The following is a 24,281-nucleotide window of genomic DNA, read 5'->3' on the forward strand; positions in this document are numbered from 1 at the left end:
CCCCTGTTCTCTCCAGTTCTCTCCCACATGCTTTGTAGCTCATCCAGGACTTATCTTACAGGTCACCTACTTGTTCCAAACACATAGAACTTTAACTAGGTCGTCTCCCCAGTGTCGGTTGTTATTCCCATGTTACAGACGTGAAGACTGAGGCTCGGAGAGGAAAAATGACTTGTCAAGGTCTCCCAGTTAGGCAGTGACAGATCCACTGGTGCCAACCCAGGTTCCCCCTGCTGTCCTCCCTGCCCACCCCCACCCCCCCCCCCCCGCTCCGCTGACCTCAGGGATGGCGTTTGGCACCTCAGTGAGGTTCTGGTGCCGACAGGCGACATGTCGCCTGGAATTGTCGCAAACGCACGTCTGTGGGCAGCGTTGGGCAGCCGCATGCCAAGCTGGGCCCGGTGGCAGCAGCAGGGGAAGCAGCAGCACCAAGGAGACGCTCTGGGTCCTGGGAGGGGGAGGGAGGGTCAGTTCACGGGGGCAGATGTCCCACGCTGTCCTTTCACCAAGCCCAGCTCCTGTTTCCAGAGCCCCTCGGACGTCTTTCTCCTTTGGCCCCAGGGCAAGTGTCATTGCCCTGAGCCTCACGACGCCCCGTGTGGCAGAGGCTCCATTCGCAGCCTGGTTTAACGCTGGAGGAAACTGAGGCTCAGAAAGGAGACCTGGCAAGTCCCTTCGGCCATCTCTCTGCCCCATGGCTCGATGAGTACTTGCTGAATGTGAGGATGAGCCGAGGGCTCAGAGGGTGTGCCGGGCTGTGGTGAGGCTCCGGGGTCCAGGGGAAGGCTGGGGCCTCCCAGTGTCAGGGTGGCAGAGAGAGAGTCAGCCAGGCCTCAGACAGATGTGGTGCCAGCTCCACGGTGGCGGGGAGCATACAGGCACCCACAGTGAGAAGACAGCCCGGCAGCCAGGGGGGAACCAGGCCAGGCCCCAGTTTGTAAGGCAAGGTTTGGGGGACCAGGTATTGGGTCTGAGAGCCTCAGGGAGCCTTAATTGGCAGGTGAGCAGGAGGCTCGGGCCTCTGTTTATGCCCCTGTTGTCCCTTCATCTTTGCCACCGCTCCAGTTCAGACTGGGGTGGGGGAGCTGAGCAGACAGACGGGCTTGGGCTGTGCTTTGGGCAGCTCTGTCCCCTTACCTGTCCATCGTCCCCCAACTTCTCCACCCATTACCCAAGTGGACCCCTTGGCCTCACAACTACACCCCCTGCTTGTCACTTCTTAGGGATGACTGTGCCCCAGGGCTCTCCTGGCTCCCCCACCCCACGCTTTGCCCACCACCAACCAGAGGGAACTTTCCAAAATGCAGATGGGCCCTGACGCCACCAGCTGAGAACCTTCCAGCATCTCTGCACGGCCTTTGGTGGAAAACCCTGACTCCTGATCCCACCTGGAATGTGCTCAAATTGTCCAGTGTCACCCTCGGCTCCCTGACCATAAACACACATGACAGACCTTCCTCCTCGCCACCCGACACCTAACTCGCCCAGATCTTCCTTCTGTTCTCAGCTCACATCACAGCCTCTGGGCCGGGCCTCCACCCTCGGCCTCCCCAGCTCTGCTCACCGATGTGTCACCATCTGTTGTTCAGTCTTCTAGAAGGCCGGGGCCGGTGACATCCACCAGAGCCTGGGGTGAGGCCGAGGCTCCGGGTGGACAGGGGACGGGGCCCGTGGGGGCAGATCCCTCAGGGACAAGTGTCCAGGGCTCAGAGGCCTGCTGAGCTCTCAGACAAGCCCTGGAGGGCTAGCCCACGGGAGCTCGCTGGAGCAGCTGCACTCCATTCAGCATCTTCCTCAGAAACCGCTTCAGGGACACCCTCGGGGGATCTCTCCCCCCAGCAGATCCCATAGCCCCTGTCCCCCAAGCCCTCAGAGGCCCAGAGAGGGCCCGGAGCTTGCCCGCAGCCCCTCAGCTTCTCTAAACACCCCCTTCTGCCCCCAGGGCCCAAACACTCACCCCTCCATGCCGTCCGGCTCACACTGCCAGTCAGCCTGGATGCCGCGGGAGCCCCCCTCTCTGGCCCGCAGGCCTGGCAGCAGGGACAGGGCTGAATGGGAGGCATTGTGGGCAGTCCAGCCGGAGGCTGAGGTGAAGGAGGGGCGGGCAGGGGCGGGAGCGGCGGCTGGAGTTACAGGGCCTCCTGCCCGGCGCCGGCTCAGGGCTCCGGATGGTGGCCCGGGGCCTGAGAGCCCAGCCTGGGCAGCTGGTCCCGGGCTGGCTGGCAGGGAGCTTCTAGCGGCCAGCCTGTGGGTCCCGGCCCTGGGCTCCCTCCCAGCTGTGGGCTGTCCCGTCGGGCTGCCCCTCACTAGCCTCAGTTCCCTGCTCTGTGAAAAACAGTATTAGTAAGCAGCTCACAGGGTTGCCGTGGGGGTCCAGGAAGGTACCTGGAACATAGCAGGTGCTCAAGAATGGTTCCCTCAGTCCTTTCTGCTTCACACGTTTACATACAGTGTTTAACACCGTACAGACAATATTCTGCAATTTTTTTTCACCTAACATCAAATCACCAGGAGTGATCCTGGTTGATTCTTCTTAGTCGTGTTTTAACTGTTGTCTAATATTCCATTGTATACAGGTGGCAACTCCGCTTATCCGTTAATCTTGGAGATTTTGGTCGCCTCCAACTTTGTTACAAACGATACTGCAAAAACAATGTCCAAATACTTACCTTCCTGGACACACTTGCAAAGTTCATCTCAATCATAGCAAACTTCAACATATCCTGGGATTGTTCAGATCCATGTTTCTGGTGCATTTGCTTCTGTCATTATTCAGTTTGCTTGGGTTTGGTTTTGTTTTGAACCAGAAATGGCGCCACACCACTCAGACTTCTCCATGTGCTTTATTTCACTCAGCAGATCTCGTGCCAGTGGCATCACTGAGTGTGAACTCCTCTAGGTGCTTTTTTTTCCATTCGACATTATGTCTGTGGGCTTCATCTGTGATGCATATTTTAAGAATGTGCTTATTTTCATCTTTATATACCATTTCAGCACTCCATTCCATAAATAGTCCACAGCAGTGGCATGGGGGCAGAGGTAGGAGAGCCATCTGCCCCAGATGCAGGCAATAAGGGGGTGTGCTGTCCGTAGGGAACTTCAATGCAATGAGACCCACTGGTTTGCTTTTTATTGTCATCACGTGCTGGCTGACGATTCTAAACAACGCCAATGCTAAAATATTCCTCCCTGCTTAGGCGGAGGATTCTCACCTCCACTTTTTTTTTTTTTTTAATGTTTATTTTTTGAGAAAGAGCACGAGCAGGGGAGGGGCAGAGAGAGAGGGAGACACAGAGTCCGAAGCAGGCTCCAGCTCTGAGCCGTCAGCACAGAGCCAGATGCAGGACTCGAACTCACAAACACAAGGTCGTGACCTGAGCTGAAGTTGGACGCTTAACTGACTGAGCCACCCAGGCAACAATCCATTCCACTCTTGGACATTTGGGTTGCTTCAGGGTGAGGCTATTATGGAGAGCGGTGTTTCCCATGTTTGCGTGTCTTTTGGAGAACATGGCGAGACCTGTCTCTGTCGGGATATACTTACAGGTGGAACTTCTGGTGTTAGAATATGCTTATTTTCAGCTTCAGTGGATACTGCCGAAGTTTCTCAAAGTGTTTGTACCGATTTACACTTTCCCCCAGCAGTGTGGGACTTGCGTTGCTCCACACTGCCACCAGTGCTTGCTATGGTCTGTCTTGTACTTTAGCCATCCTAGTGAGGGTAGGACAGCATCACGGGATGATTCTAATGCGCGTTTCTCTGAAGACTAATGAAAGTAAGCACCTATTCATACGCTTTATTGTGAAGCCCCCAAACCTTTTGTTCGTTTTGCTATTGTCTTATTAACTTGTAGGAACTCTATATATTCTGAATTATTTTTTTAGTTTATTTATTTAGAAAGAGCATGAACAGGTGGGGGCAGAGTGGGGGAGGACCCCAAGCAGGCTCCACACTGTCAGTGAAGAGCCCGTTGTGGGGCTCAAACCCACAAACCATGAGATCATGACCTGAGCTGAAACCAAGAGTTGGGTCCTTAACTGACTGAGCCACCCAGGAGCCCCTCTGAATTATTTTAGAATACATATTGCAGAGGTGCCCGGCTGGCTCGGTCGGTGGAGCATGCGCCTCTTGATCTTGGGGTCATAAGTTTCAGCCCCATGTTGGGCGTAGAGATTACTTAATACAATCGGGGCATCTGGGCGGCTCAGTTGGTTAAGCGTCTGACTTGGGTTCAGGTCATGATCTCACGGTTCATGAAAGTTTGAGCCTCACATCACACTCTGCGCTCAGTGAAATTCGTTTATTAACATGAATGCAGACAGCTCCTGCATCTGCTGTATTCACTGCCACACATTAAGAAAACATTTTTTAAGCTTTTAAGTAATCTCTACACCCAATATGGGGCTCGAACTCACAACCCCGAGACCAAGAGTTGCGTGCTCTTCTGACTGAGCCAGCCAGGCGCCCCTTAACTGCTGATTATCTCATTGCATGCACACCTGTAATTAACCATTCTTTTTCCCGATGGACATTTAGGTTATTAATTTCCTGGAATCCTTTATTAAGTTGCCCTTATAACTTGTCACCTCGTATACACACAAAACGGTTTCTCTAAGGTAGATCCTTAGAAATGGAATTTGAGGTCACAGGCTACACATACCCTCACCTTTTTTAGTATCTGCCAAATTGTTATCTAAAGTGGTTTTATTAGTTTGACATCCCTCCAGCAACATACAAAATGTAGGAGACTCATTGCTTTACTGATGTCACCTCTACGTGACATTTGCCAGTCTGGTCCAAAATGATGCCTCTGTGGTTTTGTTTTCATTTCCTTAATTACCAGTAACGTTGTTTGCTTTTCACACTTCATCACCTGTGAACTCTGTTCATATCCTGTGCCCGGTTTTCAATTGGATGTATTATTCTCAACACTAACTCTTACATGTAAGTCACAGTGTCTTTTTGTACTTTATCACCTTGCCAGTTCTCATGGTATTTTTGGTTGTTATTCACTTTCTATTTTGACAGAGGCAAATTTCCTTGTGGCTTGTGCTTTTGGCGTGTCAGAAAATGCTCTTGTGTTGCAGCATCCGGTGGCTCAGTCAGTTAAGTGTCCGACTCTTGATTTCAGCTCAGGTCATGATCTCATCTCACAATTCATGAGATCAAGCCCCGCATCGAGCTCTGCACTGACATCGTGGAGCCTGCTTGGTATCCTCTCTCTGCCCCTCCCCAGCTTGTACACGTGCTCTCTTTCAAAATTAAAATAAACATTTAAAAAATTATTTTTTTTAATATTTATTTTTTGAGAGAGATAGAATGTGAGCGGGGGAGGGGCAGAGAGAGAGGGAGACACAGAGTCCGAAGCAGGCTGCAGGCTCTGAGCTGTCAGCACAGAGCCTGATGGAGGCTCGAACCCACAAACTGCGAGATCATGACCTGAGTTGAAGTCGGACGCTCAACCGACTGAGCCACCCAGGCGCCCCTAAAAAATTTTTTTTAAATGCTCTTACGTTCTACTTCCTTAAAAAAAAACTATGGCTGGTAAACGGATGGATGAGGATCACTCTGAACATTGCAGACAACTGTGCTTCCACCCCATCCTGGCCCCTGCCATCCCCAGACCACCGCCCACCCTGAATGCAGGGTTTATCACATACAAGCATATGCTGAAGATCTTCACCCGACATCCAGATTCATCCGTGGTATGCATGTGGCTAGAGCTGATGCGTTGGCTCTCGGTCGTCCAACCCTATACTGCATAGCTTTGCATCTGACCCGTGTTCCTGATGTCGGCCAGAGGCCTTTCTGGGTTCTTGTTATCAGGAAGTGCTGCTTGGGAGACCCTTTGGCCATGCTTCCTGGGGGTTTACTAGTTTGAGCTTCAGAATGGAACTATTGCTGGTTTAGCCCCAAGCCCATGATTGAACTCCCTTTGTGAGAACAGCCCGGTGCTGAGCGGGCCTTTCGTACGTGGCGGTTACGCACCGTCTAGGCTGAGGCATCTCTGCCCTTGCAGATTCCAAGTCATGGTGCTCAGGGACCCGGAGCCTGTGCAGTCTCGGGACTAGCTGTAGCTCTTGGGAGCATCTGAGTCAGAAAAATTCCAAAGGCTACACAGCTCTCTCAGTACACAGTGGAGACCTGACCTTGGAGCTGGTCTGAAGGACCGAGTAGGGCTGGGCCTACACTCCTGGGACCACAGGATTCTCCTCAGTGTGTGGCCCCGAGAAGCCAGGAGTGCTGAGCCGCTGCAAGGTTAAGTGAGATCTGTGGGGCTCTTCTCAGACCGAAGCTCACACTCACGTAACCTAGGAGGCACCAAGGGCCAGCTCCAGGCAGCCTGGAGGGAAGAGCCAGGCCCCAACTCAGCCCTGAACCTCAGTCTCTCCTTCTGTTCAATTATCACTCGTGAGAAGTTGTACTCGAATCTGAAGACTCAGGTCTTGCATCCCTAACTCTTTAAGACTTCCCTGGCCTCACTGCCCACCATTCTGACACTGGACCACCGTTGTTGGTCTCCTACACCACAGTGGAAACCCCCGCCCAAAGCTGCGGCTGTGGCCCCAGAGCTCAAAACAGGGCCTAACAAAGGGGTGGGGGTCAACTGGACATCCACCCGCCTTCTGCCACATCGCCTCACATGGAGGGGAGGAGGGCAAGGCACGGGCATCTCCTCCACCACCTGGTCAAGAAAGACGTTACCTGGGCACCTGGGTAGCTCAGTCGGTTAGGTGTCTGACTTTAGCTCAGGTCATGATCTCCCAGTTTGCAGGTTCGAGCCCCGCATCGGGATCTGTGCTGACCGCTCAGAGCCTGGAACCTGCTTTGGATTCTGTGTCTCCCTCTCTCTCTCTGCGCCCACCCCCACACATGCTCTGTCTCTCTCTCAAAAATAAACATTAAAGGGGCACCTGGGTGGCTCAGTCGGTTAAGTGACGACTTCGGCTCAGGTCATGATCTCATGGTTTGTGAGTTCGAGCCCCACATCAGGCTCTGTGCTGTCAGCTCGGAGCCTGGAGCCTGCTTCAGATTCTGTGTCTTCCTCTCTCTCTGCCCTTCCCCAATTCGCACTCTCTTTCTCTCAAAAGAAATAAAACATTGAAAAAAAATTAAAAAGAAAAAAAAGATGTTGCCTGAGTGGTCCACAGCCAAGAAGGAAGCGCTGTCCCCTAAGAAACTTTGGAGGGGCCTCTTCAATCCTGTGGGAGACACGGGTTCCCCAAGTGTGCCTGCTGTCTAAGGAGGGCCCTAAGGAGGGTCTGCTTAGCTGTCCTTGTACCACGTGTAGCAAAGGGAGGAGGGAAGGCCCCCAAGGGAGGTGCCCTCCATTCCAGGCCCTGGAGCCTGATACCCTGTGGCGGCTTCCCAGCCAAGCTCAACCCTGCAAGGTGACCTTGCTAGACAGACCCAGGAGGCTCCTGACTGTGCAGCCAGTGGGTTTTGTGGCAAAATCTGGACAGTGTCTGGCTTAGGTCCATAAATGGAGTGACACAGGGGCCAGCAGCCCAAAGGCTAGGTCAAGGGTAAGATGGTGATGAGCAGATGGAAACAGGCCCAATTCAGGGCCCTCAGTGCCCAGAGAGGAAGGGCCTCCCACCCTCCCTGGCCCCCAGGAATGGCTGTCCCCTGCTGAGCACCAACTGGCCAGCTGTTAAAAGGGGAGCTGGCACAACTGGATACATCCGGGCCTGGGCAGGAGAGGCTGCCCCACGGGACAAGGCTGGCACAGGAGCTCCTCTGGTGATGGACAACCCCGTACAGACGGAGGTGGGACTCTGGGCATTAAGGCCCTGAGAACCGCCCACTTAAGGGTTGAAAGACTTTTCAGTCTCCACAGTTGCCACACATGACTTTATTTGTGAAGCCCCGGGCACAGCCCAGACACACAAAGAGCACAAAGGGGAAAGCACAGAGCGTCAGGGGGCAGCTCCAGCCCAGTCCCCACCCTGTCTGGGTCCTTTAAGAGCACCCGAGCTGCAGCTCACGCTCAGTGGGCCCCGCCCCTGCCCCTGGGCCGGAGAACAGACTTGGGCCAGCCAAAGAGCCCCCTCCAGCGTGGCCCTCGGGCCAGTCACAGACATCTCAGCAGCCAGGAGCAGGCCCCATGGGTCTGGAGCCAGCATCATCTACCCGCGACTCCTGCTCCTAGACACCCAGTGTTGCCACTGGCTTTTCTTCTTGTCCACGTGGCACGGGAACCAGGGCCTTGCCTTCTACTGATTGCCCCACAGGCCCACGCCGGTGGCAGTCGCTGCCCCTCAGGCTGCAGAGATCAATACAGCAGGGATGGACGACGGGGATGACAATGGCTTTAGGACCAGGGCTTAGTGACAGGAAGCAAAGGCAGCACTCAGTGAGCAGCCCCAGGCAGGGCATGAAGCGCAGCCCGGCCACAGCACAGAGGGAGGGGACAGTGCACAGACCGCAATTCCCTAGGCGCTGGCGCAGCCCAGAAGGGTAAGGAAGGCAAGGTGGGAGGGGACCGCCACAGGGCCTGGAGCTGGAGGCACGCATCAGCAGAGCGCCCTCAGGTGGTAACAAGTTTAATGGCAGAGCAGCTTTCAGCCCTTTCATGGAGGGGGGGGGCGGGGGGTGGGCCAGCTCCTCTCCAGCGGGACCAGGAACAGTCCAGCAGGGAGACATTAAAAACCCAAACCCCAACAGGAAGCACACACCTGCACACACACCACACCGACACACATACTCAGGGACTGACATGACGCACGAGACAAAGACCCTCCCTGCCTCTGGCCAGAGTCCTTCATCTGAGTCCCTTCCCAAGTCACTGGTTCAGGCCAAGGGGTGGGGAGAGGTCGGTTTCGCATCTACACCTTGTACAGCGTCTGCAGCAGGTTGTGGCGGGCAAAGGAGCAGGCCTCCAGGGCACCGTTGGGCCTGTGGGGAAAGAAGGGTCAGTGCAGGGGGTGGGAGGGCACGACACACACCACTGGGGCCCAGGGAGTTCAGGCTGCAGCAGGGGCCAGTTTCCCACCTATGGAGAGGGAGTGGGGGCCACTTCTGAGGCTAAAAACATGCCAGCATCCAGTTTTCTAACTTTCAGGACGACTTTTCCAGGAGGCGGGGGCGGGCGGGAGTGGGGGGTGAAGCTCAGAGGTGGCAGCACACCCAAGGCCGCTCAGCCCAGACTTGGCCAGAACGCAGGCCTCTGCTCTCCACCAGGCAGCCCTTCCCAGGGCGTCCTCACAGACCCTACAGTGCCACCTGGGCCCTCATGAGTAATGGGCTGGCCACTGTCACCATTGAGATCATTAACATCACTACACAGGAAGAACGTGGGCGAGACATCCAGGGGGCCAGGTGAGTGTGGGGCGCAGCGAGGACCCGCAGCCCACAGACACCTTGGTCTAGCGCAGCTGTGAGACCCCACACCATGTGGCCAGGAGTTGAGGGAGGAAAGATGTGCCTGTCACTTCAAGGCCACTCGGTCACCTCAAAGAAGATCTAAGGGACAGCTTTTATAAATCCCCGTTTTAAAGTGGTATAGACTGAGGCCTGCACTGAGAGCGGGCAGGCGGCTGAAGGAGGCACCTGTGACAGACCAACAAGGGCAAGGGCTTCTTCTCAGAATAAAAGAAGGCCCAAGGGAAAAACGCCGACTAGAAGCTGAAGGGGACAAAAGGAGCCGGACTTTTGTGGGGCGGGGGGGGGGGGGGGGGAAGGGGGGAAGGCAGGGACTAGGGCCATTGACTGGAGATGCTCCAGCGAGCTAAGAGCTGGGGTCAAGGCGATGTCCCCTGCTGTGGGAACAGGCATGGGGAGAATGCAGCTTGCTGGGAAGTCGGGGCCATGAGACGTGCGGCCACGGTGAGGGCTCGCGCTGGACTCTGGCAGAGGGGCCACGCACTCAGCTCTACACCCGTGAGGTTCAAACTCATGACCCCGAGATCAAGAATCGCACGCGCCGCCGACTGAGCCCGCCTGGCACCCCTCAGCCCGGCTTTTCACTCGGGCCAGTCCACCTGCAACAGAATGGGTGGCCTGGGCAGCCGCAGTGGCGAGGGGGAGGTGTGGAGGCAGGCAGGTGGGCAGACATGCGAGAGCGTGAGGCCTGAGGAGGCAGTGCTGTGCGCAGGGAACCGCAAGATGCCGCGGTGGCGGAGAGGCCACGGTGCGAACAGTCCCAGAAGCCAGCCAGCGTTCCTCACTGTGCCCTGAGCCAGACCACCCCCGACACTTCACACACCCAGGCACGACCCGATGGCACGAGCCACACGTATGTCACCCCCACCCCCCCCGCCAAGGTGAGGGGGAGTTTCTGTCTCTCTCCTGCCTCACTCCCACTTCCCTCCCAAAGCACCGGATTCACGGTAAGTACGGGTGGTCAGAGCCCCCAGAGACCACCTCATTCAGCAACTTGGTGGGGCAGATGGGAAGACTGAGGCCTGAGGAGGGCCAGAGGTCGGCTGGGGCTACAGAGGGCCCCAGTGAGAGCAGGGGACAAGCCTTCTGACTCATCCCTGGTGGGCACTGGAGTCTGAAAGCTCCTTGTTATCCAGCTATGGCTACTGCCCCACCAGGCGCCAGGACCCTCCTCCAGGACACGGCCAAGATTTCCAGGTCTCTGGGCATTTGGCATTCGCAGGGGAGGGGCCTGTGGCTGCGGAAGACGGGTGTGACAGGCCCCTTCAGCCTCAGCCCTATAGCTGAGAGAATGGACACAGAACTGCTCGCAGAGACATCCCGGAGTACAGGACCTTGAGCACCAGGGCGACCATGGGCAAACTCCTCCCCTCCTGTGCTGTTTCCTCGTCTGGAAAATAGGGGCCTTTCCACGTTCTCTCTCTCAGGAAAAGACACTATTCCTGAGCCCCCTGTCCTCAGCTTGGCACAGGGGAGGAGAGACTGAAACATGGATGCTGAGAGCCCAGGAGGCATGAGGGTCTCTCATAGGCCTGAACGTGCAGGCCAGGGAAGCCTGCACTGACGAGGGGCCTGCAGACGCCGGAACTGGCTGCCGTGTGAGCCAATGAGGGCACACTCACTTGGTCATGAATGCCAGCAGCAGGGGTGCGAGGGCCTTGGGGAAGTAGTCCTGCTGCACCATGTGGTTCAATGCCATCAGAGGGCCATACAAGTTGGCAATGGCCTTGACCTTGTCTTCACTCTGTAAGGGGAACACAGAGCACAAACAGGGTGAGTGAGCTACAGGGCCACCGGGGTTTGGGGTGCTGTAGGTCTCCACCACCAGCCCCCTGCCCAGAGAGCCCCATGGCCAAGGTCAGGCTGAATCCCATCACCAAGGCGAGGCTGCTTAAGCAGACCCAGAGACAGGGTGGGTGACAGGTCCCCCGACAGGACTCAAGGTGTGGGACAGGGTGGGTGGGTGAGCAGGTGTACTCCCTTTCTCCCCTGAAGTTGCACCTTGAGCAGACCCATGTGGATGAGAAGCCTGGTGAGGAAAGCATTGGAGTTGAAGGAGGATGAGCTGAAGGCCTTCTTCATCAAGGCATCTGCAAGACAGAAGCAGCAATGGGGCCACAAATGAGTTTGTGGCAGCAAATGGCTGGTCACCAGCCAAGGTCACGTAGCTCTGGCACACACAGGTTGGGTCCTTTCTTCTGCACTAATCAGGTGAGCACAGGGCAGCAAACCGTGGTCCCAGGCTGAGGGGACAGCCAGGAGAAGGGCTCAACCTACCAGCTGCGACACCTTGTCCTTCTCATGCTGACTTCACACACTGCAAAAGGGCTTGGGGACCTTGCACAACCAAGGTGGGGCAGGCAGGGGGCAAGTTTAAGTGAGGCAGATCACCCTGGGGGAGATTTCAGCGGTTCTGTAGAGGTGAGGGGGAATGAGCAGAGAAGGGAGGGGAAGGAGTGGCCGAGGGTCTATAGGCACTGTGTGGGCACGCACTTCCGTGCTAGGCTGTTCTGGGAAACAATTCAGGTTACTTGTTCCCATCAATGCTCATGGGGATGGGACCTCAGGGAGCAGACTTAGTGACTCCATCTGGGCCTCGCCAGCCTACCCAGCCTTGCTCCCCGCTGACCCTCCTGCCTCAATGCCACCCACAGGGCACCAATCCAGGAGAAAGCATCACGTTTCTCCACTCCTCTCTACTCTTCTCCACGTGCTGGGCCCTTCCTTCCCTGTCTGCCTTCCCAAGTCTGACCACACTGCAGAGCTCAGACATGCGTGGTGAAGTGGAAGGTGACAGGTGCTATGATGGAGGTAACAGGGAAAGGGGTAGCAAGGGAGGGTCATGACAGGACCAGAGATCTTGGGAAGCCTTGTGAAAGAAATGGGGAAAGCAGGCATCCTCCAGGGTTGCAGGTGGAGGGGACTGTGTGCAGAGGCTCAGGTGAGGACAAAAGCTCAGCTCTCTCATGGCTTCTCCTCTGAGAGGACTGCTCCCATCAGGGCCTTGGGGCTGTGACTATCTGGTCTTCCTACAGCAGACGCCTGGCTGAGTTCTAACTGTATGTAACTGTATGGCTTTGGAAAGGCCTCAGTTGCCCCACCTGCAAAAAATAGGAGAGCAGCCAGCCTACTCCGTGGCAGGAACCCAACAAAATAGGTAGGAGGGGGTGGAGAGCAGTACAGACTTTAGTGTTGGAACAAGGGGTTCCAGCCACCGTAAATGTCATCTGAGCCCTGATGCAGCAAGAAGGCAGGGCCATCCGTGCCCCGCCCACCCCACGTTACCTACTGCATCTTGCACTGCTGTCCTCACTGTGGCTTCATCCTTAAACACAGACGACACCTTCAGGAAGGCAGAGACCACCTTTTCCGGGTCAGACGTGTCAGTCTGAGAACACAAGAGACAATGGCTAGTCACCAGGGGCCAGAGCCCCAGGGAAGATGTGCCTGCACTCTGCTGCTGGCTTGGCTGGAAGAGGCCTTGGTGAGACACGGGCCTCTGGTGGGCAAAGATGGGTCCTGCCTCGCGCCCACACTGTCCCCTTCGAGCCAAGCATGGTCCGGTCCGTGGCAGGTATGCAAAGCATACAGGGGGCGTGCATCAGTATTAAAATGGGTTATTCCCGTGACCCAGTGCTCCTCTTCTTATAATCTAACCTGAACAAAATAATCCAGGATATAGGCTAGACGTCATTCAACACAAGGAAGTTTAACTTCACCTAACTTCACTGGGGTGGAGACAGGTGGAAGCAACGTGAATGTCCAGAAACAGTGTCTGAGTGCTATATCCACTCACTGGGGTAGCGGGCATGGTTCCTGACACAGGAGATGGCGAATGGTATTACATGAAAAAGTGGGCCTTTAATCTCATTTGTCAGGGAAAGAAACAGAGAAAACATGAAAAGGAAGTCAGCCAAAAGGCCAAGCCAGCTCTGAGAGCGGACACATTTTATTTCTCTGTATTTATCATTTAACTTCTCTGAAACCCTGCTGTCTCAGGTATAACCCAGCGTAACAGGGTCTACGCTCTGGGCTGCCCAGAGGGTTACATAATGAAACCATGTCTAAGTACTCGGAGCAGTGCCTAGCCGACAGGAGGCACTGAACAGTCACCTCAATATGAATCAGGGAATGAGGAAGCGAACAAATGGATGAACAAGCCAGCGAACCAACAAACGAGTGAGGCGGGAGCAAGGGCACACTAAAGCACGTGACCTCCACAGGAGCCCTGGGCAGGACAGCTGTTCTAGAACACAGGAAGGAAGCCTAGGTGTGTGCACACGAGTGTGCTGGGAAAATGCCCCAGGTGTCACTAGGTGCAGCAGGCCTGCCCTTCCTGCAGCCCAAGTGTGTTCCCGGTGGCGGGGTCCACTTCTGGAGGTTGACAGATACACTGGTCACACTCATTTATGTGTATTTTTAAAATGTGGGGGAGGGGCCCTAGCTGGCTCAGTCTAAAGGAAGGGTATGCAACTCGATCTCGGGGTCGTGGGTTCGAGCCCCATGTGGGTCACAGAGACCACTTAATAAATAACACTTGGGAATGCAAGCTGGAGCAGCTACTCTGGAAAACAGTATGGAGGTTCCTCAAAAAACTAAAAATAGAACCACCCTACACCCCAGCAATTGCACTAGTAGGCATTTATCCAAGGGATGCAGGTGTGCTGTTTCGAAGGGACACACACACCCCAGTGTTTATAGCAGCACTATCAACAATAGCCAAAGTATGGAAAGAGCCCAAATGCCCATCGACGGATGAATGGATAAAGAAGATGTGGTATATATACACAATAGAGTATTACTGGGCAATCAAAAAGAATGAAATCTTGCCATTTGCAACTACATGGATGGAACTGGAGGGTATTATGCTAAGTGAAATTAGTCAGAGAAAGACAAAAATCATATGACTTCACTCCTATGAGGACTTTAAGAGACAAAACAGATGAACATAAGGGAAGGGAAACAAAAATAATATAAAAACAGGGAGGGGGAGGGGCGCCTGGGTGGCGCAGTCGGTTGAGCGTCCGACTTCAGCCAGGTCACGATCTCGCGGTCCGTGAGTTCGAGCCCCGCGTCGGGCTCTGGGCTGATGGCTCAGAGCCTGGAGCCTGTTTCCGGTTCTGTGTTTCCCTCTCTCTCTGCCCCTCCCCCGTTCATGCTCTGTCTCTCTCTGTCCCAAAAAAAATAAATAAACGTTGAAGAAAAAAAAAAAAAAAAAAAAAGAGAAAAAAAAAACAGGGAGGGGGACAAAACAGAAGAGACTCATAAATATGGAGAACAAACTGAGGGTTACAGGAGAGGTTGTGGGAGGGGGGAGGGGCTAAATGGGTAAGAGGCACTAAGGAATCTACTCCTGAAATCATTGTTGCACTATATGTTAACTAATTTGGATGTAAATTTAGAAAAATAAAAAAACAAGTTAAAAAAAAACAGCAAGGAAAAGTGGGCCAGCTGAGCCTGATTAGTATTGATTGGAATTTCTTGCCACCAATAAATTTGCCTACTGATGTCGAAAAATAAATAAATAAATAACACTTAAACAAACGCACCTGGCAGTCCCCACTCCCGCCGACAGTGTCCCCTCCCAATCCCATGCTCTGCTCGTCCCCATCTCCACGGCACGCTGGGCTCAGAGGCTGGAAGCGTGGCCGCCTACCTGCTGGGCTATCAGCACGGAACTCTTGGGCCCAAGGCGCAGCAGCTTCTCTGGAGAGGGGAAAGCCAGGAAAGTGGAGACGTCTGCAGGAGGCGGGGAGGATAGCACGGGAGCTGGCTCCTGAGGGACAGGCGGCACAGGTGGCTCTGTGGAGGTCCGAACCCAGACTCCTCACCCAGAACATGCAACCTTCGCTCTAGTAGTCAAGGCTCAGAGTCTTGGATTCTTCCTCCTACTCACGTGCAGCCCCCAAAGGGTGAGGGGCCCGCAGACGCCGGCCCTTGCTGGCTCCTAGCATGGGTGCCTCTGGGATGGGGGCAAGCCACTTCCTTAGGCCAAGCGTCTCCTTGCCAGGACATACGACGTCCCAGAAGTGATGTAAGAAGTGCGTGGGGGCCAAAGTGGACCCCACCAGGAACTGGAGTCTAGCCCGGATAAGCACTGCTAGCGAGGTGCACAGAGAAAAACTAAAAACTGGAAAGTGTCTAGCCACTTGTCGAAATGCTTCCATAAACCAGGAAAAAAGTGAAATTCAACATGAGTGTGGGGGTCCTCGTCCAACCTGTGGTTCGCCAGAGTTTTTAGTCAGGAACTTATGAGGAAAAGGACACGGTAGCCCTGACTCCACCAGCCCTCCTGGCGAGGCGAAGGGACACCGAGTGTTCAAGCTGGACCAGTCTCCAGAAGGGGGGGCTGTCCCTGCAGGTCGCCAAGATGGGTAGGAAAAGAATTTCTATTTATGCCTATTTTTTACTCTCTTCTTTTAGAGATATTTATGTATGTTTCATACTAAATGGTACAGCCGCGTCATATATGCTATAATCACATCATGACGCGTAAGTGAATAAACGCATCTGTACTGGGATAAATATAAATATGGATGAATACAGCTATATTGGGATGACTTTTCCTTTTTCACTTACAGGGGTGCGCATTCAAAAATAGTTTGCACCCAATGTACTTAAGTGGATTCCACACCCACCGCCCCCGTGAAGATGTCCCAGGACTTCACATTCGAGAACCAGGGCTCTGATCCTGCCAAACGACAAGGAACTCACTCCACTGTTTGGGTCCAGAATCTTCCTTGATGGTGTGGATGACTCCTCTCCTTGCCCTTGCTGTGGCTCTTCTTCCTCCTCCTCCTCTTCCTCCTCCTCTTCCTCCTCTTCTTCCTCCTCCTCCTCTTCTCCGTCTTCTTCCTCCTCTTCCTCCTCCTCCTCCTCGTCATCCTCACCCTCATCGTCACTGCAGAGGGGAGTTGGCTAAAGCAGACCCTCCCTGCCCAGAGGCCCATGTTGGCTCTGAGGCCTGGCTCCACAACCCACAGACCCCAATCAGGTGGGAGGGAGCCTACAGAGGATGGGGGCACCGCTGCTCCCAGGGTGAGGGCATGTGGGTCACCAGGGAGCCCATTATCCAACTCTCATCACCCAGGGAAGCCCATGTTGTGAACACGGAGAAACCACATATCCACCCTCGCCCGTAGTCCCCCACTGGGGAGACAGAAAAGGAAGAGAACAGTCCGTCACAGCTGAGGCCCAGGGCTTGGCATGAATACTGCCCAGGCTGAGACGCCGTATCTCATTGCTCATAGGAAGCTGTGACTGGGGGGGGGGGGGGGGGGGGGGAAGGGGGGATGGGGATTTCTGGGACTGTGAGCCCCTCAAGGCCATCTGAGCCCCCAGTTCCTAGCAGCAACACAGGCATAGAACTGAGGGGACACAAGTGAGGGTCTGACAGATGAATGAAGCCAACCTGGGGGCCAGAAGGGCAGAGGGAGCAGGTGCTGATGACGCAAACTGACTCCCACCCACACGGAGGAGGCAGCCCTGCCACCACGGCCATGGCCACAGCCCATGTGGCTCCGCAAACCCTGAACTCCCTGCTCTCTTGCATCAACCTCCTCCTTTCTAACTCTGTCTCCAAGTCTGGTTCCACACCCCCATCGCTGCCCTGACCTCACTGCTACTCTACCCCATCTGTCAGCTCAGATCAAAGGTCATCCCTTCAAAAGCCTCCCCACCTCACCCACTCCAAAGGGTGACCACTCTCAGACCTTCACTGTCTCTGAACATACAGGAACTTAATCACTCTTGGCCGCCCGTCCAGCCAGAATGAAGTCCCACGAGTCAGAAACCTTCACTGTCTTATCGCCCCTGATGGCTCGTACAGCATCTGACACATACAGGGGCTCAAACAATGGTTCCTAAATGAATAAAAGGAGAACCACAGCCCACAGCTCCCTACCTGAGGGAGGCCAGCACCTTGGCCATGTTGAAGCCATCTAGCACCTCCTGGAGCTGCTCGCAGCCTTCTTCTCCCAGCGCGTTGCCTGCTCGTGGAGAGGAGGAACGGAGCGTCAGGATGGGCAGCAGGGCCCGCCCGGCAGGCGTGGGCCAAGGCCACCACTCCTATTACCATTGAGGTCCAGCTTCTCCAGCTCAGCCTTGTCGGCCACGGCCTCAGCAACAGCCAGAGCAGCATCTCTCTTGATTTCACAGAAGGACAAGTTCAGCTCCTGAAAATAAGAGAAAGGAGTAGAGGCCAGCAGAATCACAGGCCAGGAGACCACGTTCTCCTCTGAAGCCTGTTTTCCCCAAGGGAGGGTAAGGCAGGCTCCTAGCTCCAGCTGGGCACAGTGACAGCGACAACAATAATAATGCCAGTTAGCTAGCGATGCACCAGGTACTCAAGGCGCTCTCTTACACTATGCTATGATGACCTCCATTGCTCCCTCCTCCCATTTCCAAAATGAAGAAACTGTGGCTCACGTCACACAGGTGAAGAGAATTCCACAAAATGAGAGAGATGTGGCAGGGCTGAGCCACAAACCCAGGCCCACCTGGCCTTAAAGACCACACCCCTGCCACCCACGGCGGCAACCCCGAGTGTGGGGGAAGCCCAGACCCGAGGGGAAGACACGGGTGGTGCCGGCACCTTCAGCTTGGGCAGGCCCCCGCGCACGGCATCTGCAATGGCGACAGCACCCTTGGAGCGCACCAGGCAGTCCCCGAAGTTGATCACCTCCACCTGCCTCAAGGTCTTCAGCGTCTGCGAGGAGGAAGCAAAGGCCAGGGTGAGGGTGTAGGCCCCCCAGCAGCCCTCTGAGGGCCAATGGCACACCCCGTGTCAGCCTCCACACTGTCCTCCTCCATCCAGTCTGGCCTTCTCAGCACCTCACCAGCTTTTGTCACCTCCTGGCCTCTGGCTAACCTCCCTCCACTCTACTTCTGTTATATCCAGAACCTTCCTGAAGCATAAATCTGACCAAGTTGCACACTAGCTTAAAACACTGCATGGCTGCCTATTACTCATGGGAGAGCCTGAGAATCAGCAAGGCCACGAGTTTTTGCCTCCCTCTCCTATTGTCTGACCCTCAGACACCTCCTGAACCTTGCCTGTTTCAAACCAGGACCCTCTCCCATGCTGCTGATCCCTTCGCCTGAAACACCCCTTTGTCCAAGGTCCATTTGTCTTAAACAACTTGGCCAAAATGTGACCTCTTCCAGAAAGCCTGCCCTAAGTCTGATCTGAACTTCCTGTACATCCCCTACACTTGCAGATGTTTCTGCCAATCCCCCACAGCAGCAGGACTAGGCTTTTGTGGAGTCTTAGGGTCCAGCGAGGTCTTGACACCCAAACAGCCCTACGTTCACAGCCCTGCGCTGTCACAGGCCTCTCCCCTCCCTCCATGAACTAGGGACTCCTTGAAGGCAGACTCTGACTCAACTCTGCATGGCCCACACTTGGCACAGGGCTGGGCACTGGACAGGGCTCGATAAATAGCTGATCAAAGAATCAATGAGAAAAGCAGTCGGGCTGGAACCATCTTCCATGCAGATTCTGAGAACTAATCCAGCACCAACAGATGGGTTTACACAGAGGCAGCTCAGGAGGAAGGCAGTATGGACACTCAGAGCTGCCCAAAGAGAGCACAGGTAAGCTTCTAACACATGGCCTGTTCTGTAATGTACCCATGAGGTACACATCCGGTGGGTGGGCAGAGCAGCTCACCTGCTGATTCGTGCATTAAAAAGGCAGCAGCCAGGGGCACCTGGGTGGCTTGGTTAAGCATCCAACTCTTGGTTTCAGCTCAGGTCATGATCTTATGGTTGATGGGTTTGAGCCCCACAGTGGGCTCTGTGTGGAGCCTGTTTGGGATTCTCTCTCTCCCTCTCTTTCTTTGCTCCTCCCTTGCTATCTCCCTCTCAAAATAGATAAATAAGTTTAAAAAACAAAAGAAAGGCAGCAGCCAGACCCTGCCACTCCCGCCTCACCTTGGCCATAGCCACAGCACCCTTCTCAGTGAAGGTGTTGTCGTTCAGGTTGATGACCCGTAGCAGGGGGTTGATGGCGAAAGCCTGGGCCAGGGCAGTGACACCGGGGTGATTGATCCCATTCTGTGGCATGTGGACCTCCTCCAGAGTCCCGATGATCTGTGAGGGGCAGGAGGGACAGAGCAGAGTGGTGGGCTCCTGAGCTCCAGGGACATCCAGTAGGCAGGAAGGTGGCACTACACACTAGATATGGGGAGGGGCTGCCATCCACTTGGGCACGGGCTTGTCCATGGATATTTTGGGTGATCTCAAAGCAGAACTCTGGGCATGGCTGTATCTGATCCCCTCCATAGCCTCACGAGGGAGACCGACCTGGGATTAGGAACTCCACCAGACAAAGACTAGGGATCAGAAAGGCTAAGTAACTTGTGCAGGGTCACACAGCGCAGAACACAAGTTTCTGGGTCTGGTGTCCTCCACACAGGGAGGACCCTGGGTGTTGGCCCAGGAGTCTGCCCTGGTCCTTCTTTGCACACTGCAGCTCCACTGGGCCTGTCTTTCTTGGGGCTCTCCTGCCCTGTTCACACGGTACGACTGGTACCCCACATCTACCTCCTTTTCTAGGGGGCGAGGTCTTCCCCAACCACCTAGCCTTTCTTCATCCCAACCCTTTGACACTTCCCTTCTCTCTGCTTGGAACACTCTGTGTCCTTGTTTGTTGGCATTTTCTTGGTAGACTGACTCCTATGCAGTCTTCCTATATACCTCTCATTTTGGATACCTCCTCTCCCAGGAGGGCTTCCAGGATGCCCCCACCCCCACCCCAGGCACAGGCCAGTGCTCTGCCTGTATCCCCAGAGCACTCTGTCCTTCCACTATCATGGTGTCCGTCATCTGGACTATCAACAACACCTTCCTGTCTACATTCCACCAGTTTCTGAGCTCTGAAGGAGCCCATGCCCCAGTCTCCGCTTCCACCAAGGATTGAAGCCAGGCCTGCAAGAACTCTCCAACTAGAGGCCTTTCGTTGTTCCAGGGTACCAGAACAGCGCAGAGGGTTCACAAGCAAATACAGGCAGGCCAACTGAGGAACGCTACCAGTCAGGGCTGCTCAATATTTTCTGTGCCGCAGACCCTTCCGGCGGTCTGGTAAAACCCCCGACACCTTTCTTAGCATGTTTAATAATTTTAAAACAAATTATATAGGACTACAAAGGAAATCAACTCAACTGGAAGACAATCCTCAAAATAGTTAGAAAAAACCCCAAAGGTGTGCTGGAGTAATATGTGTTCACCATATTACAAAGGCACTGAACAACAGCACCTCGGGGCAAGTCTGCAGTTATTGTGACGCTACCGCATGAGAAACGTTTCTGTAGGTCGGTACAACTATTTCACGTGAAAACATTTGTGATTTCTACCATCAACACAATCACGGGCGGGTGTTTTCTCTTTTCTCTTTATTTTTTTTTAAGTTTATTTTTTGAGAGAGACAGACAAAGTGCAAGAGGGAGAGGGGCAGAGAGGGCAGGGACAAAGGATCTGAAGCAGGCGAGCCCGATGCGGGGCTCAAATTCTCGAACCCTGAGATCATGACCTGAGCTGAAGTCGGACGCTCAACCGACTGCGCCACCCAGGCGCCCCATCGTGGGCATTTCTAAAGCAGCTGAGGCTTATCGTCTACTTTCACAACTGAAGGTAACACTACATCTTAAGGGCACCTGGGTGGCTTAGGGCATGATCTCACAGTTCGTAAGATGGAGCCCCGTATCAGGCTCTGTGTGGTGGCTGCTTGGGATTCGATCTCTCTCTCTGCCCCTCCCCGCTTGCACTTTGTCTCTCAAAGTAAAGTAATTAAAAAAAAAACCACTACATTTTAGTTACGTTAGTGTTAATAATCATGCAATCTTCCCCCATCCACGTTCAAAGACCCCCTGGGTTCTATCCACAGACTAGAGGCATCCTACGGACCCCAAGTCCAAGAGCACAGAAGGACATCTGATGGATGCTTAGCACAACCACAGCACATCCCCATTCCCACCCACCACACTGGGGACAGCAAGGTGAGGGAAGGGGCGCAGAGAAGGCGTAACCTTTAGTGTCATGATCTTTACAAGGACGGTAACTAGGCTCCTCCGGCTCCAGAGGCAGCAAGAGCTCTCCTGCAGCCCGGGTCCAGTAAGGCACTTGTCCCCCCGCTATTCTCACTCTCTGCCTGAGGCAGGCGCTCCACCAGGTAGACCGTCTTAAGTAGCAACACTATGGGGAATGTTGCTGTGGCCTGAATACAGTTAATACCGCTAGGATACTGTCTGCCACAGAAAACATTTCCATTAAGTGAAAAGACAGACTCCAACGTTCCCAGCCCGATGGGGTAGGGGTGGCCCTCTCCCGGAGCTCACAGTCAAGATCTCAACAGTGTCAGGGGAGGGGGCAGGGCACCAGGGCAGCTATGAGGAGAGAGGAGAGTGGAAGGAGAGGAGTAGGGGGTAAGGGCACCTGGGCCACTGCCCCCTACCTCCGTCTCAAGGCTGAGTCTGAGGACTCACTCCATCTCTGTGCCCCACCCACTAGAGGCAGGGACACTGACCTTCAGGGAGCCCAGGCCGACGTCATGCCAGGCTGTCGTCCTGCTCGCTGCTCTGGCACCCCTGACTCCCATGTCTGAGCCAGGCAGACCTCACTCACTGATCAGAGCCACACACAATCTTCTCAAACAGGATTCCAGGAGCCACTACCAATTCACCTGCAGTGCTGGATGGGGTGGCTTTTCAGACACATCACAGGCACTCTGCCCCACTGCAGAATGAGCCAGCAGGCTCAGAGAGGGGAAGCGGCTCGCCCTAGGCCTCGCAGCTCAATTCCAGAGTAGGGATGCAGACCAGGATTAAAAGCCTCACCCCGAAAGCTTCCGCCAAGGCAGTGGCTCCATCGTTCTCCAGACGGTTTCTGCCAGCCACGAAGACCTTCAGGCCCAGTGGCTTGCCCTGGGCACTGGACTTCCGGTGACACTCAGTCAGAGCCGCTGCCAGGATCTGTGGGGGAAAAGGCAAGGGGCCCAGCCCTGAGGCAGGAGGCCTGGTCTTCAACCTCCCATGCCGCCTACTGGCGGTGGACACGGGGACAAGAACTGCTCGTAAGCACCGTGGCCGTACTGCACGTGTGCCAGCACCCACAGCTTACAACGAAGGGCTTTCCCATATTCCACTTCACTTGCGTGTCCCACCACCCTGTGCCTGTTAGAGACGGGGAGATAGAGACCTGGCAGGAAGGGAGACACCAACATGGACAGGTCAACTGAAAGACAGGTCCTAGGGAAGGTGCTTCAGTCAGCTCACTTTACTGCCAGATGCCCTGTCAGGTGGGGACCATCGTGATTCCCACTTTCTGGCTAAAGAAACTCAGGCTCCAGGAGGGACAGAAACATTCCTCTAGTGGGTAAGCAAGTGGCTGAGTCTGGACCAGAACCTAAATCTTCTGCCATCTCTTGCATGTTCCCCAACGCCTAAGGGGAGCTGGCTGAGACCATGGCCCTGCCACACTCATCGGACACATGCCTGTGCCCAGGCCAGCCACCCACGGCAGGGTCTCAGGGGCTGGGAGGAAAAACCAGAAACCCAGTTTGTCCTGCTGTTGAGGTGGTGCCAGGAGGTGGCTTCTACATGGGTGATACCAACAGAGCCAAGAGTTAAAAAAATACTGGCTGGCTGCTGGGAATCAGAGACACCACGGTAAACAAAACATAAAAGATTCACAAGAAGGGCATCAGGAGAGAAGCAATGTCTCCACAGCGCCGACAGGCCATCAGCACGCTCAACGAGGGTCCTCTTGCACCTCATTTCAACCTCAAGACGAGCCTGGGAGGTAAGGGGTATTGGCTTTCAACTATAAACAAGGAAGCCGAGGCTCAGACAGGTAACTGAGCTGGCCACGGTCCCACAGCAAATATGCATCGGAGTTGCAACTGACAGCCAGGTCAGCCTGCCTGCACAGCTCTCTGTCCCTGGGAGCCACCACCAGCCTGACTCCTGATGCAGTGAGCCGTGCACATGCTCAGTAAGACTGTGGACTTCCGCCACCAACCAGCCTCCTGAGGAACCTTTGCAGAGGAGGCAGCCAACTGTACCAGCACCCCCCATTCTCCCCAATTCCCTCTGGAGTCACTGTGGTGAGGTCATCGCTCCTACAAGAGTCCAGCTTGGGGACTCTGGGTCTGGAGAGCTCCAAGTAGAGGGCTATGTCTCATTCCCACGTGAATCCTCGAGGCCCCTCCAATTCCCATGTGCGTGGCACACTGGCCACACTGAATGCATTCCAGCTGGAGGGAACAGATCCTGAAGGACCCGGAGACCCTGGTGCTTGTGGCCCCCGGGAGGTTCAGATCAGCAAGGCCGGCACCCACGAGATGAGACAAAAAGCTCTCACCGAATGAGTGGTGAGGAAAGTAAAGCTAAGTACAAACCACATTCGAGAGTGGAGCGGGGCTGCTAGGAGGCCCCTGGGTTCAAACTGTTGTGTTCCCTGGGCCATCCCACGTGCTGAAGTAAGGGCAATGCCTGACAGCCAGTTCTGGAAGCTCAGTCCCCCCCGACGCTGCACAGAAGGCAGCTAATGGAAGGCTGAGGCAGATTACAGGCAGGTGTCCGGCTCCCCCAGCACACCCCACTCTAGGTTGGGCTGGACCTGTTTTCTGTGCTGATGTCAGCACCTTAATGTCTTAACACATGCACGGCTTATTGCCCAATTAGACTGTGGGGGGGCAGGTCGAGACAGCTGGGAGCACGCCCCAAATCTCCCTCCCAGGGGGCGAGAGGCAACAGGCACCCCCTGCAGGGGAGGCCGCTCCAGGACCTCAGCCTGGGACACTGCGAACACAACACAAGCTCCCCTTGCTGCTCTGATGGGTGCACGGAAGCAGGTCCAAATCCCACATTAGTCCCACCCTAGCAACGCCATCTGGGGG

At 54.9% G+C, this 24,281-nt stretch overlaps 2 protein-coding genes across 3 annotated transcripts in view; both read right to left on the minus strand.

Moving 5' to 3' along the window:
* CHADL (chondroadherin like) overlaps positions 1-1,965 on the minus strand; it is a 10,983-nt gene extending 9,018 nt beyond the window's left edge. The window contains exons 1-2 of the mRNA XM_047066586.1: positions 1,958-1,965; positions 280-448 (exon numbers count right to left, since the gene is read on the minus strand). Coding sequence (XP_046922542.1) covers positions 280-448; positions 1,958-1,965 — 177 coding nt within the window. The remainder of the gene's footprint in view (positions 1-279; positions 449-1,957) is intronic.
* Positions 1,966-7,841: 5,876 nt separating this feature from the next.
* Positions 7,842-24,281, minus strand: part of RANGAP1 (Ran GTPase activating protein 1) — a 32,944-nt gene continuing 16,504 nt past the window's right edge. The window contains exons 6-16 of one of the 2 annotated variants that reach the window (XM_047066014.1): positions 22,219-22,353; positions 19,319-19,477; positions 17,979-18,092; positions 17,460-17,559; positions 17,289-17,373; positions 16,100-16,286; positions 15,042-15,161; positions 12,671-12,773; positions 11,387-11,475; positions 11,008-11,129; positions 7,842-8,899 (exon numbers count right to left, since the gene is read on the minus strand). In XM_047066014.1, the coding sequence (XP_046921970.1) occupies positions 8,830-8,899; positions 11,008-11,129; positions 11,387-11,475; positions 12,671-12,773; positions 15,042-15,161; positions 16,100-16,286; positions 17,289-17,373; positions 17,460-17,559; positions 17,979-18,092; positions 19,319-19,477; positions 22,219-22,353 (1,284 nt within the window). In that variant the 3' untranslated portion in view covers positions 7,842-8,829. The remainder of the gene's footprint in view (positions 8,900-11,007; positions 11,130-11,386; positions 11,476-12,670; positions 12,774-15,041; positions 15,162-16,099; positions 16,287-17,288; positions 17,374-17,459; positions 17,560-17,978; positions 18,093-19,318; positions 19,478-22,218; positions 22,354-24,281) is intronic. The other variant, XM_047066015.1, reaches the window with a different exon arrangement.

Source organism: Lynx rufus, unplaced genomic scaffold (genome assembly GCF_022079265.1).
Source record: "Lynx rufus isolate CCGP_SWC_20201006 ecotype Redwood Valley unplaced genomic scaffold, mLynRuf1.p SCAF_7, whole genome shotgun sequence".
Taxonomy (NCBI): Eukaryota; Metazoa; Chordata; class Mammalia; order Carnivora; family Felidae; genus Lynx; species Lynx rufus.